Source organism: Podarcis gaigeae (genome assembly GCF_964106915.1).
Source record: "Podarcis gaigeae genome assembly, chromosome: 5".
In the NCBI taxonomy this organism is placed as follows: domain Eukaryota; kingdom Metazoa; phylum Chordata; class Lepidosauria; order Squamata; family Lacertidae; genus Podarcis; species Podarcis gaigeae.
In genome coordinates, this window is record NC_139681.1 from 67,375,312 (window position 1) to 67,390,693 (window position 15,382).

Here is a 15,382-nt window from a genome sequence, read left to right on the forward strand (position 1 = left end):
ATTAAACAATCTATGGCCTAATAATAATAATAATAATAATAATAATAATAATGTTTTGAATTTTGGGTTTTTATTTTGTATTTTTGTATTGTAAACTGCCCTTTGGAATACAAATTTAATAAAAAGAATTTATATCCCACCTTCTCCTCAGAACCTGGACTAAAGGGGGACTTACAAAAATTTAAATGAAACAACAAACAAACAAAAACTCTTGCTAAGCTAGACCAGAGTTTCTCAGTAAGCATATATGGAAAAGGCAACTTCAAAGGAGACAGTACAGAAATAACTGGTTAAAAGAACGAATGCAGTTTAAGAAAGGCATTTGTTTAAAGAGAAATAAGGTTTTTTAGCATATGAGTGTTTTCTAGAACTTTATACAATGTAATTTTGACTTTAAAATTTCCCTTAACAGATCACAAGGATCTAGTTTTATAAGACATCACAGTGGCTTTGTGGACTTCCTGATTAATCTATTCTGGAATGCACCTCCAAGGGGAAAATATCATTCATAACAGTGTCAGGTATGACAATAAGCAGAAGAGACCAGAAAGAGTTGACATTCCAAAGTAAATTCATCATACCAGGATCCATTGAAAGGACAAACAACTCTGTTTCACAGAGAATTAAAAGGAAAATTCTTGGAATGCCAGAAGCCTTTATCCAGTTTACATTAATGCACTATTCAGATAATCAAAATGACAAAAGAGTTGTCACCTCAGTACCAATAAGCATAGCTAACATGCCTTGAGCAAGTTCACCAAAATCTAGCAATCCTTTGCAGCCACAAAGGTTCCAAATGCACACATGCAGATACACCACCTGCAGGGCTTCTGTTGCAATGCCATTAAAAAAGGAGCCATTTTGCTCAAGTGAAACATTACAATGCACACACAGCTTCTCCTTTCACAGAAATTCCTGCTGAAATTTCACTCTCCCCAGATCACCAGGCTCAATATTACCTCTCCACAAGTCTGCAGGCATGTGATGAGCTGGGTGTCCCCCTTCCTCTACAAAGTTTGTCTCATTTAGAATCATGAATTTCAGGCTTTGCATAGACATCTGGTTGGACACTGTGAAAACAGTATCCTGAACTAGATAAGTAAGGCTCTTCTGATGTTCTTCTAAATCCTACCAATCACATAGCATATTTTCCCATCCCTGATCTAGGGCAGCAGCAAAATTAGTAGGAGTGGATCCACAAAACTGTGGCCCCAGGATCATGACCCAGAATGCCTTGAGCGGTTTTACTTCCCTTTGAACATGAGGGTGCTTTACCTTTCCAGGACTAGGAGTTAAACTGCAGTAATAGGTTGGGTATAAAATATGCTATGACAATATAGTTCTTTTGATGTTACAGTCAAACAACTGTCAAAGTATTAAATGTTCCTTAATAATTAATAAATCCAGAAAATTTATGTGTGAGCATATATTCTCCATCACTTTCCAAACTACAGATTAGGAAGATCTCTTTGGGGAACATGGTTTTCTAAAGCAACATGAATTTGAAACTGAAGCTGCAATGAGTCTGTGTATCATTTTCTTACCTCAAAATCAATGAGTTGTAGGTCAGCTACTAGGGTGCTAAGAAGACCACTGTTGTATAGCTCTTGAGCAAGCTGAGCAACAGCTTCTGTCTGAGGCTCCTTTTCATTTGTGCCATACAAGATTTCTTTCATGGCAACTAAATTTTTGGAAACTTCTTCAGTAGCCTGAGCAAGGAAAAACATAAAAACTGTAATTGTTTCAAAAGCCAAAACCAAGCTACTCATTAGTATGTGCTTGAGACCAAAACATGCAACAGATATCAAAATGAACAATGAACATCAACACATATTTCACTGATACAATTACAACCCCAACTTCTGCCCACCTATGCATACCTACCTCCTGGTTATACACTGAAAGAATAAAATTATTCCTATTTGGTTAAGTGGTGTTTGTTAAGTGCTGAAAACACAGAGAGCTTCAGATGGCTAAAGTGCAACACATTTTTTAAATACACAATTTCACTGGTGTAGTTCAGCCAGATCACAAAATCCTGGGGTGGTGATGAGAGTTCAGTGTGCCACATTCCCACAACCAGGGGAGAGTGGCTAAGCTACAGAATAACTGGTAATCCCATGACACTCTACAATGGGGGAAAATTGGGACGATTTAGTTGGGGTGGGGGAAGCTAGCTGTCATCTGAACATATTCCACAAAAGGACCATGAATGCCATACTTTAGCTGAAAGTCAAGGATGTTACACACTGAATAAAGGTTAGAGAGAGAAGGGGGAGGGGGAGTCAGAGTGCTAACAAGGTCTGTTCTATGACTAAGTAAATATTTACTGCACCAAGAGCAATTATATATGCCACAAACCAGCACAGTGGCAGTTTAAAAATAAAGCTGAGGTAAACCAAGAAGCTGGAAATAGATCAACATACACAAAATTGTCCAGAGATAGCCTAACACAAAGTGTCATGCTGAAGAACAAAAAACCCCTAATATTATTTCCTCACTCCTACATTATTGCAAGTAAAATCCACACCATGCAGGGAAGACATCTAAAACCTAAGGAGGTTGATTTTTTTTCCAACCTCACCCAAGAAACCACCATTGCCAAATTTACCTGCAATCAATATCACAAGAAAATGCCACCCTAAACGAATAGGTGAAGCATGCCGCCTCCCAAGGCCATCTGTTTGAGGAGAGGAGAGATGGGCCAGTAGGGACAGCTTGCAAGTGAGAGAAAGGACTTTCCAACCTCTCACTATTTGTAATGGCATCATTTCATTGAGAAACATGAAATTTGAGGTGTTCTCTGTTCCTAGAACTCAATCAGGAAGCAGGACATTTTTTCAGCTGGAGCTTGCCAGAACTCAGTTATGGCACCTCTCAGGTGGATGGCATTGCCATCATAAGAGAAAAAGGGAGGTGTTCATGGTGAGTTCTGGCACCTCTTTTTCTATAATAATAGCTCTAGGTAGAGAAAACTATTCATTCCATGCTCCCTAGGAGGAAGTGATATTCCTGAGGATATTTAGGAGAATCATTGCCTTCATGCTGATTAATCACTCTCTCTTCTAAAAAACAACAACACACACAAAAACAAAAAACAAGGTTTGTTTGCTTTGGAAGGGGGAAGTTGTGGAAGAAATGTCATTCTGAGCTCAAAAATAGGGAGAATTCAATACTGAACTGTCCCAAAATTCAAATACCCACAGTATTTTAAAGCCATGAGATCATCAGCCTTTCCAGAAACTCAAAACAGGAGTTGATCTGGTCAAAAGGATTTCTGATACAGCAGGGAGGCTGCCAATGAGTAGGAAATTGCAACTCACATTTGAAAAGATTTAGTGCACACTTACATATGCTGTCAGAATCAAATTGGTTAAGAGGATGTAGGATTAATGATCTGGCATTTCCTATTGTTTCAACAGGTTCTTTGGCATAACATGAAAAACAGCTGTTAAAGACCATAAGCAGCGCTATATTAAGCAGGAAAAACAGGTATTTAAGAAACCGTCAAATCCCTCTTGCCTGCCCTGTTACAAATAGCAATCAGTTCTACAGGCTGCACAATCTTGCTTTCTAGCTCCAATTGGGACCAGGGCTGTTTAATGCACAGGGGTTATAAACAGGAACTTTGTGAGCACTGCAGGCTGGAGAGCATTTGATCTCTATTCAATAAAAAATGCTTAGCTTACAGAAGGGTTGTTCAACCTCTTGCCAGGTAAATAGTAGTTTTGAGATCACTGCAAATCTGAAGTAATTCCATTGCATATGTGCACGTCAATGTGCAGGGTTGCACACTGTACAGAAGATAGGCACATATATGGAGAATCCTAAACTGAGCAATTTGTGTGAGTTTCAGTGCTACAAACTTCTGCAAATACACATTCACTGAGGTCAGTGGGGAGGCAACAATATGCTACTGTGGACTCTGGTGAGAAGAAGAATGGGGTAACACCAGAAACAGCTGCTCATTTGTTATTTTGAGTAATTATTGTACCCCTTGAGTAAAAAACTGGAAGCTGTGTGTATCAACCATATAGGAAAGAGAGAACTTTTAAAAATTTGAAGCCACTATCTCTACCGCATGTTACTTTCCAGTGACAGATTTCTTGTGACACCCAAGTTAATAAATAATTCTTATGGAAAATGCTTAATAATAATAATAATAATAATAATATACTGCCCTACACCTGCAGGTCTTGGGGTGGTTCACAAGATAAAATCACAATATAAAAACACAAAATATATAATCAAAATAAAAACAGAAACCACCGAATAACACCTCCCCCCCAACCCCAACCCCCACATTTTAAAAGGGCACTGGATGACAATAAACCAAAGGTCTGGTTAAAGAAAAAAGTTTTTGCCTGGCACCTATGGGTGTATAATGAAGGCGCCAGGTGAACCCCCCTGGGGAGAGCATTCCACAAGTGGGGAGCCACTGAAAAAAGGACAGTTCTTGTGTTGCCAGCCTCCAGACGTCTCATGGAGGAAGCACACGAAGACGGGCTTCAGAAGATGATCAGAAGATTGTACATGAAATCTTTAAGTGCATTTGTGCATCACATTTCACATATTAAGGCGTATATAAAATGTGAAACAGAATGCCCTTCTTTATAAAAAAAATGAAAGGAAGCTTAAGAGGCAGCATATCAGGTAGTGCGGTAGACAGTACCATTTATAAAACACGACACAACCATGAAGATTGGTTTAACAGGATTGTTTCCTTAACATGATCCTCCATAAAATGGATGATTTACATCTGCTTCAAAACTTTAAACATGGTATCTATCTTCTCAATAGCATAGCTTATTTCTAAGAGTAGTACATTAGATACACTGAAAATTAGATCATTTGAGATTAGATCATTTGAGAAGAGAGGAAAAATTGTAGTGAGAAGAGTTACAGCTTCGTTAGAAATAGAAGGAACTGTGTAGTCAGCTCAATTCTTTTCCACAGCAGCTTCTGCCACCCAGACAAATAAGTCCATATCGTTTTTTGGATTTGCAAGGCAGCAGCTAGAAAGATCAAGCTCCTTGCAGCCAGAATGGAATGGCACAACACTCTTCCCACCATTATTAATTAAAATTCCAGGTGGAACAATAGTTATCCTATTGTGAAGAGCATAAACAACCAATGGACCAAACCCTTGCCTGAATCTGAATGCCTAATTCCCACAGTGATTTTAGTTCTGGTTCCAGAAGCAAGTGACATCAGCTTCAAGATAATTTAATTTGCTCCAACCACCCAAGAGATAAAACAATTAGCCGCCGCTAGGGTAGTAACTTTCATCCAACGGCTTCACAGGGTAAACTCCAAGAAGTTAAGAGCACTAGGGAATAGGCACATTATAAAGGGAAATGCCATTCATGTTTATACTTGCATGGCTATATTAACACCAGTCTTTTTATTTCTTGCAGTCTGTGCATCCCCAACCCCCAATACTACTTATAAGAGGCATATTATTTTGTAGGGTGTTACAATTTCTTTATGCAGGCACAAACTGCAGTGCTATGTGGGCAACAAAGTTCCACACATTCTGTTGTGCAAACCAGAGCCACGTTTCCCTGTAGATTTGGAAGTATAGAACACCACAACAAGGTGTAGAAAAGTGGAATTTTAGGCTTATAAACTGTACTGGTTGACTGAGTGAAAACTAACCTGCGCGTGAACACTGCTGTGTAAATATTTTCCTACAACATCCCAGAAAACAGCTATTTAACCAACTGGGCCACATTTAAAAGCCTTCTAAAGCAAACAAATTAAAATAAAACTAACAGGTCAGCCCATAATTATGTGACAGGACTGCAGATTGGGCTGTGACTGCTAAAAGGCTGGTCTCTAATGTGCCTTTTTAATTCTGCATTTTAAAAATAGCTTTTCCAACCCATCCTCAATGATTGACCACAAATTATTTAAAGTTTGCTTTGATTTACTATCAGCCTTCCCCAACATGGTGCCCTCCAGATGTTTTGGACTACAATTCCCAACACCCTTACAACTAATATGCCAGCTGGGACTAATGGAGTTGGGAGTCTAACATCTGGTTGGGGAAGGCTAATTTACAGGAATATAAGAAATGTATGCTGGGAGTCCTAAACCCTTAGGAGCTGATTTTTTGAGGGGGGTGCTGGGGCGGGAGTTCCATTGGTGGAAGCATAAGTCCATTGTACAAATGGGTGTGCATGTGTCACATCCATGTGTACTCTCTCACACAAAAGCACACCAGATATTGTTTTGAAGAGGAAATGGCAAAATAAGTAAAGGGGCGAAGCAAAGGGCCAAAAAAAGACCCCAACTTCACCATATTTTTCAAAGCATAGATTCCTCAATGGTCCTGTCAGGTGATTAGTGGGTAATCATTTCAACACCTGTGGAACTTGGTCAAAACTTGTTTGAAACATGCCCGCCGTAGAAAAATAGATGCAAATTAAGCAATAAACTTGGGTTTTCAAAAGTGACTCTGGAGGCAGCTTAGCTTGCATTTCAGAACAATTATAACAACCTTTAGTATAACTAAGACCTCCTTTTCCATTTAATGCCATTTTGTTTTTTCCAGCTTTTACAAATGTGCCTTTCCCCTAAAATTAATTTCTGTCTTCATGAAATTATGCTCCCTTTTAAGTATATTAAAACATCATCATTATTTCTGCCATCCCCCCTTATCCCATCCCCAACAAAAAAGCAGTGCTTCATTTGATATACTTCCGTAGGTGCTACATTTTCTGTGCCACTCCTTCCAGAACAGTTACTTAAGTTCCTGCATGCATTCACCATTGGCATTCCAGTTCTCTACAGTTGCCTGAATATATACTGCTTCCTCTCCCCTGGTGTAACTGGGCTCCAAGCTGTCCAGATCTTGGCTCCTTTGACTTTGGGGAAATGTTAAATGTGGCTCTTCATGCTTATTACCAAAGAGACTTTTGGTCCTCCCATGTTCCTAGTTGGTGTCCCCATGTTGGTCTTCAAAAAGTTGTGCCATACAGCTAATTTCAAAGTAATGTTTCCTCTAATTCAGCCATCCGGCATGGGAGTATTTCTGGCTTAAGCACCTGTTTCAAAACTATTTGTCCATCTCTCCAAGTGAGACACAATGAATTTATTATTATTTATTATTTTTGCAGTGGGGGTGGATAAGACACTACTTATATTTGAGGTTAACTGAAAATGTTTTGGAGAGAAATCTTACATCCCTTAACTATGCTATAACTAGTTTCTCCTCTGCATCAGTGAAACTATGGGTATTTTTCAGCAACTGAATATACATATTTACAAACCGGGTTGTGAAGATCCATGTTTCAGCCATTCCTTTAACTGTTGCACAGACTAATGACTTATAAGTTTTTCAAGTACTGCATTCAACATAAGGGAGAAACTTCAGACTAACACTTGCACTAAGCAATTTCAAGAACATTTATGCTGAGATGCCTTATAGTCTGGTGGCTTAAGAAGATGACTACACCCATCAAAGTTGTTAATAGACTTACATCTCATACTGGTGGGCAATCTCGAGCGACTGATTACTGAGTAGTGGGTCTGAGATAGGAAAGAATCAGGTGAGAATACAGGCTAGGCTCAGGAAAGAGTAGGTTTGAGATGGCATGATGGTAGTAGTGACAGAAAATAAATTAGTGTGGGTTGGAAACAGCATCAGCACTGGGGAGTTGTCCATGTCCACATAGGCTGCTTACAAAGATTTGAAGCATTTGGGTGCCAGCATCAACAAAGAGGAACGGTAATGGGTTCATGGAAACGTTACTTTAGAAAAGGGAGAGAAGACACAAGCTCTCTACAAAACTAATACATAGCCAGTACATTATTCTCCACCATGAAGAGCACATATTTGTATTAAAACAGATCCCCAAAGAAGCAAATGCAAAAACATACCTTTTCTACTTTCTTGTCGGAAATATCTTGCTTTTCTAGCACCGCCATACTCTCCTTCAGATTCTTCACTATGTCTGCAGGAGACTTGTGTGATTTGCCAAAAGGAAATGGCATGGTTGCAACCTTAGCACGCCTCTTCTTCTACAATTCCTTCACCTGTAAAAAAGTTTAAAAGAGAGAGTCTGTAGTTAGGAGCAATAAAACAAAGCTTAGGACTGCTTAGCCTAAGCAAGCAGGCACCACAATTGAACAAGACTTTACAGTGCTTTCTACTACTTCCTATTATCATCTCACTTTTTTTAGCAAGAAACTTTGCAACTTGTATTCAGAGTCAAAATCCTGTTCCTGAGCCCCTCATGTCTGCCTCTGACATTGCTGTGAGGAGGTCAGAAGTATCTGCTTCCATTTTAGACAAAGTGCAGGTTGCTGTGATGTATAAACCCAAGACAAACTGTAATTAGTGGAAGCAAGCCAAGTTCATATCATAGTTTATGAAAATGGCTCATTTTTGCTAACAATAGTGAAAATTAGTGAGTTTTTGGTCTGCGGCTAATAAAAAATGGAGCCACTTTGAAACTTTTCATTGCCATTGGGCCACAGGAGAGGCAGAATGTAGCCTTGTTGAAGCTTGTCCTGGTAAAACTAAACTGTCATGTATATGTAATTACAAATGATAAAAAGAGATCTAACCATGCAGAGGAAACATTCTCTTATCTTTCGGCCCCCCACACTGAAGTTAACAGTACTCATGTGGGATCTCAGTGCACAACTGAACTCCACAGAGATTAGGATCAGTTTATTTTTACACTGTCTTTTTCCAGTAGTTCTATGATGAATACTCTGGTTTCAAAAAAGATCCAACTCTCATTAGTAGTTTGGTCAACAACCTCTGATACAAGTAACACAAGCCACCTGTAGGTAAAGTGCTTGAGGTACAGACCTGAAGGTATTTAAAATATGAGTAGCACTCTGTAACTCAGTAAACCTTTTCAAGCAATATTTACAGTTTACTTATTCAAATACAAAACGGGTAACAACAAATGCTTTAGCAGCCTAGCCATCAAATATGTATGTGCTAATTAATAAATGTTTCCTTAAATTACTTCATGACTGGACTTCCAGCGTTCTCGATAGGATACAACAGAAAAGCCTGTGCTTAAAAAATGCTGATGGGTTGGTTACTCCTGCCGCAAACAAAAGGACAGTTGAAGCTGACAGAGCAGAGGTCACAATGTCATGACAAAGAATGCCTGTCCCCACCTGACACAAATGAAAATAGCCCACAGTCTGGGTCAGGAAGCAAATCGCTACTGCTCAGTTTACAACAAACGTAAATAAAAACCTTCATTGGAACAATGTGGGGATGGACAGTGAAACTTGGCACAATTCTATGGGCTCACAATTTCAAGCCTGAATATTTCCATCAGTCAGGCCATTCATAGATTTCAGCTGTTCTAACGCCATTATCTGCAAATTACAGCCAGCAGTGGCTTTAATCTGCAAATAATGCAAATATATAACTGGAAACAAGTTAGGCAGTAGAAGCTACAGGTATTTTTTTAAAAAAAGGCCTGAGAATCACCACAAACTGTGCTCAGTTAGGGGGCAGCTCATGGGCTGGGCTGCTTCCGGCCCATGGGCCTTAGGTTGGTGACCTATGCTTTAGACATTACAGCACAGTGTGCAAGGAGGCAAGGCTTACTTATGCCTCTATTCTTACTGCATTTTGTAGCATGGGAAAACTGCACATCTCACCTGTGGGAGGCAATGCACATAAACACACACATTTGGAATTTGCACAGTCTGTCACAGTGGAGATGTGCATGTTGTCCTTTCAGATGTTACACCAATAATACAAGAAGTGTGCCTGCTTTTTGTGAATACAAAGTGAACTGAAAGGAGAACAAATTAATCTATACACCGAAATATCTGGGGTATTTTTGAAGTTTTTATTTACTCCTGAAACTTTGGCCAGGATTCTAAAAGCTACATAGACAAATGGAGGGGACCTGCACCCAGCTCATTTTTTCCCTTTTACTTGGAGCAGCAGACTACTATGCCATATTATGAATTTAAAACCCCCAGCAATACATACGGTAAGCAGTTTACAATGGCAGAGGGCTGCTGTTCAAGAAAATCAAGTGCAAGTCACTCTTGATTTGGGCTCAAGGAACAATGTTATCTTTGGATCTGGGCCATAGCCTACAAATAAACATAGGGTTGTAGCCAATAATAGTCATATCAAGATAACACCCTTTGAAATTATTGGAACCATGTTAGTCATGTTCATTAATTTCAAAGGGCCTACTCCAAGAATGACTTATGTTAGATACAATCCACAAGTTTTGGGTTGCGATTCACAATAATATCACCACTAGTCCTATCAGTCTGATACATGAAAAACCTGAAGGATATATTTACACTCAGAATCTTAGAGAAGATGTTAGAATGGCTAATTCTCTACTTACAGCTGCATGATTTCATTATTTCTACATCTGATGGCTCGAGGAGTTAGTGATGGCACTTTTGACATTTTATCACTAAAATGAATGCACACACACACACGCACACACACCCCACCACCACCACAACAAAACTGAGTAAAGCACCAACATAATTTACATAATGCTAAAGGGTATGGAAACTAAGGGTTGAGGGAATTGAGAATGTTTAGCCGGGAAAAGAGGAGTCTGAGTGGAGATATGATAGATATTTTCAAGTATCTTAAGGGCTGTCACATGGAAACTGAAGTAAGTTTGTTTTCTCCTGCTCCAGAAGGCGGAACCTGAACCAATGGATTCAATTTACAATAAAGGAGATTCCGACTAAACATCAGGAAGAACTTTTGACAGTAAGAGCTGTTAGACAATGGAACAGACTCCCTCAGGAGGTGGTGGGCTCTCCTTCCTTTGAGGTTTTAAGCAGAGTTTGGAGGCCCATCTGTCATGGATGCTTTAGTTGATATTCCTGAATTGCAGGGGGTTGGACTAGATGACCCTCGGAGTCCCTTCCAACTCTATAATTCTGTGAACATTGAGATAATCAATACGCTTCAGCCATCAATTGGACTATATTAATCCATTTGTTACGAACAGAATAGTAGAATAAAATAAAATAAAATAAAAGTATAGATCCACTATTCCCATGTCCTACACTACTTATCTTCCTACAACGCACAGTAAAACCAGTAAATATTTCGGTTGTATCCAAAACTGTCCATGCACAAGTGGAACAGACTTCTATTCGTGCAATAGGGGGTCACCTTCCTCTCTTTCTGTCACCCACAATTCCACAAGAACATTTCTGTAGGGTTGATGGACCCTGCAAAGCACATTTTAGTTGCATACAGATGGTTGCAGGGGAGAAGAGGGAGGTGTCTCAATGCATGAGCCGGTCTGCTTGCACAATGTTGGCTTCTACCCTCTGTCATTAAGGCAATTTAGGCCACCTATAGAAACTAGCTTATAGTACAAATAAGTATAGCAGCAGGAAGAAAATATATAAAAATAAGGTGAAGGACTGTCCCTGTCCTCCTTCTCTCAGAATAGTAAGTGGTTTGGTGTTTTAATTAAAATGCAATTTTTCCAGAGCTGGAGAAATACTTCTATTCCAAGCCAGCTGCCATTATGAATTTCTCAGATATGAATGCTAGGTAACTCCACATGCACTAAACTGGGGTGTTTGCAAACGTTTTTCATCTGATGAAGCAGTTGAAAAGATTTCAACTTCAAAAGACTGCTTAGTTCTCTGTAGCTGGAATTGTGAATGACAGGGTGTGCGGGGGGGGGGAATAGGGGGAAATACCTATTTAGCAGATTGCTACTACCTTTGCTGCAGGTGGAAAATGCCAAATCATGATCTACGAAGAGATAATGACAAGCAACCCGCACCAAGTGATGTCTTATTAGAGACAGGAAACTGTTCACTCAGGTCCTTAAGACTAAACACTGTAAGGACAGTGTGTGTGTGTGTGTGTGTGTGTGTGTGTAGCAAACACGACCATTTTTAGGAACGTGCTAATCTATCAAAATGCTTTGGTGCCCATCAAATGTCTTCCACAGGTGTTGAACTAAATGGTTAAGCTACCCTTTATATTCTAATGATAGTCCACAGGGTTCTGCTAAGGTTAGTCATCCTATGAGCTTTGAAAAAGCATAGTTTTTGTCAGGACGTTTAGTCTTAATGGTGGCAGTCTATTGTAACTATCTTTGGGTAAACTCCTGCTAAGATGGTGCCTGACAGATGCCCTCCCTGATCCAAAATCACCTTGCAATTTAAAAAATGGAGGGAAGGAACATTCCCTACCATTCCTTTTGTTAAAAAATTATACAGAATGAAACTTAAATTTTTCATCCAATCATATCAAGATGAAAATTCCTCAGCTGCACCACAGGGGAATGGAATACTGCCTGGAACAAGGCCCTTGTTTATCCTCTTAATCCCTGGTTTAGTAAACCAACCTTCAACCACTTCCTGTCTCTTTTCTTGTGTCAATATTCCCTTTCACATTATCTTAGTTCTCACCCAGGGCCTGTTCACATAAAACCAAGGCTCTTATCCAGGAAAAGTACATACTTCTGGAACAATTTAGCATACAGGTCATGAACCCACTAAAAGAGGATTAAAATCATATTATATGAACAGCAAATCTTCGACCATGTACTAAATTCCCCCAAAAACAACAATTAGAAAACAGGTCTGTCCTTCATCCATGTTCTAGCATTTTTTCTTTAACAAGTAGTAAATTGTTTGCACAGAACAATGTTTGGGGTGTGATTATATGGAATGCAAGTCAGCACTGACTGATCATCTTGAAAACTAAGAGAAATTGTGGGGTTTTTAAATAAAAAAGTATTAACCCATTGTATTGGAAGTGGCTTTATCATTCATCATTTAGTACATTTATATCACCACTCAACATATGGGGTCTCCAGGTAATCTGTCATCTTGTCACTAACTATGGGGTAAAATCCTTTAAAAAGCTCAGCAACTTCAATCCTAAAAAAAGCTCAGCAACAAAGTTTGGGCACCCCTGATCTAGGTTAACTTATCTTGGGATCCAAGCCAGTATTTAAAAGTACTGTAGTACTTATGTGAAATGCCAACCTACCTGCAGTATTACACTGTCTTTTCTAACAACTCCATGAATAAAAATGAAATGGGTTGAGAGAAAGAATGTTACATAAAATTCACATCTTATAAAAACAGCCATACCAGACAGAAGCCTTGGGATTCCATAATGCTTGATACACTAAGGATAACAAAGTTCAATTAAACATTTGACTTGGGTAAATATTTTCTACTAACCTATAAAAAGCCAAGTCACTGGTTCATGTGACCAAATCTTTGGTCCATGTTTATCACAACACTGGTCTCCACCTGATTTGTTTGTTTTAAAAACTTTGATTTGCCTGTCTACACCAGATAATCTTAAAAAGGCATTTTAAAAATTGTAAAATTTTAAAATTCCATTACATTTCAACAATAAATTGACTTTCCAAAGCACTGTTTGTATTTTGGCATTCTCATTCCAAACTAGTTCAACACACATATTGTATCATTACATCTTATTGGCCCTATTGTTGACGTAAATCAAATTACAAAAAGTAAATTGGTTGCCAATGCAAGAACACTACTGTATGTCTATTGTCTATCTTCTTGTTGCAAAGCACTCTGAAAACTCCTTTACAAGGTGACCTGTAAACCAATCAATAAAATATTTTAAATTTATTTTTAACCTCTGAAATAGTGATTTATCCAATATCTTAAGATTCTTGTACATAAACTTGTGGTTGACCTGCAAACCCAAAGTAAAAAGAAAAGAACAGAACTGATATTCAATCCTCAGACGAATAATTAGCACATTCAGTCGGGGGGGGGGGAGTGGTAGCACTGATATAGCTAAAATAGAGTCAATATGACTGACTGCACAGGCTCTCAAAGCTATCCTATCACTAATGGGGCTCTCTCTTTTATTCCCCATTTAAGTAGTAACTTTTTCACAATGTCAGCAGAGACAAATGAGAAGGTAAACAAGTGCTGAGACACTGAAAACTAAAAATGTTCAACAGCTAACTTTAATGCTTAACATAGGTTAGCCAGACACAGGGCTTATGCAGCTGTTTCTCTTGTGCTGCTGGAATTTTACACACTGGTATATTTTTATCTACTGACCCATTTTCATCAACCATGTCAGACATGGTTGTCCTACAATGGTTGTAGATTGTTTATAATGTGGCAGGCTATAGGTACCCAAAGGCAGTTGCACAGAAATGAAATGACATACCCATCTGTAAGGTGGTAGTGAGTTTTACAAACTTAATGGAAATCTCATGGGTAAAATATCAAAACTAAAACTCCTGTGACCATCACCTAGTAGATCACTGTGGCAAGGGACAAGTGTTGGAAAAGGGTTCGGCTGCAAAGATTTCCAAAATTAAACACACAAAAAGGTTTGCCTTAGCTCACAGCAGAACATAAGAACACTGAAAGTTGAGAGTGCCCTCCTAAATAGGTTTCAAAACTGGTTTCATCAAGCATGAAAACAATGTACTTTTCCCTACTTGCATCCAGATGTTAAGTTAGGAAAGAGCAACAGTATGTTAGAGCAACTGAAAAATGTCAACAATCCTGGCCCAGAGACCTTGAAATGTTGAGCACCTAAAGCTTCAGCCACAGTTCCAAACAGTATTTTGGACTTAAGAGCAGAACTTCTCAACTACAGTTTCCATCCCTCCATTGCCCCTGCCTGGTTTTGTCAGAAGAGGGTAAAGCTAGCAGATAGTCATAAAGTCACATAAAGCCATAAATTTGCATAAAGCCACAGAGAGTTCATGTTCAAGCCAATACAGTACTTGAATCAGACACCCTCATTCACATTTCAAAGTTTTGAAGGACAATACTATCCAAACCCTGAATTCATGACTGATCAACTCCAACGGGTAAGTTCTCAAATGAGCAGGGGCTCACAGATTCATGGCTCATTGCTGCAACTGCCCTTTAAGTGTCATCCTGTTGGGGAAGGGAATAATTCCTGAGCTCATGCTGAGTTTTCTCACGCAACTCAGTGTGACATCAGAAAACACTCCCCCACCTTATTGTGAGACATGCAGTGTCCTAACTACCAAATATTTTGTCTAAAAGGGCCATTCAAATATTTGTGGATAACTATGAAAGAGCACACAGAAATTTCTTGATAAGATCCTGGATTTTAAAGAATTGTTATAGTTGTACCCAAGGACTTCCACAGTGGAATTGCTACTTGTCCTCTTGGAACAGGAGACACCTCAGTCACCTTCATGCATTATACAGTGGTGCCCCGCAAGACGAACGCCTCGCAAGACGAAAAACCCGCTAGACGAAAGGGTTTTCCGTTTTTGGAGGCGCTTCGCTAAACAAATTTCTCTATGGGGTTGCTTCGCAAGACGAAAAAATCTTGCGAGTTCCTGCGTTTTTTTCTTGCTTTTTTCTGCCCTTTCCCTAAGCGCTAAGCCGCTTA

The 15,382-nt window shown here is 39.1% G+C and overlaps 1 protein-coding gene across 4 annotated transcripts in view; it reads right to left on the bottom strand.

Moving 5' to 3' along the window:
• The window catches only part of CAB39 (calcium binding protein 39), a 48,082-nt gene that overhangs the window by 12,381 nt on the left and 20,319 nt on the right, over nt 1-15,382 (bottom strand). For 2 of the 4 annotated variants that reach the window (XM_083742148.1, XM_083742151.1), the window contains exons 2-3: nt 7,885-8,040; nt 1,545-1,709 (exon numbers count right to left, since the gene is read on the bottom strand). In XM_083742148.1, coding sequence (XP_083598274.1) covers nt 1,545-1,709; nt 7,885-7,998 — 279 coding nt within the window. In that variant the 5' untranslated portion in view covers nt 7,999-8,040. Of the gene's footprint in view, nt 1-1,544; nt 1,710-7,884; nt 8,041-14,738; nt 14,905-15,382 lie in introns of those variants that run through there. The other 2 variants (XM_083742149.1, XM_083742150.1) reach the window with 2 other exon arrangements.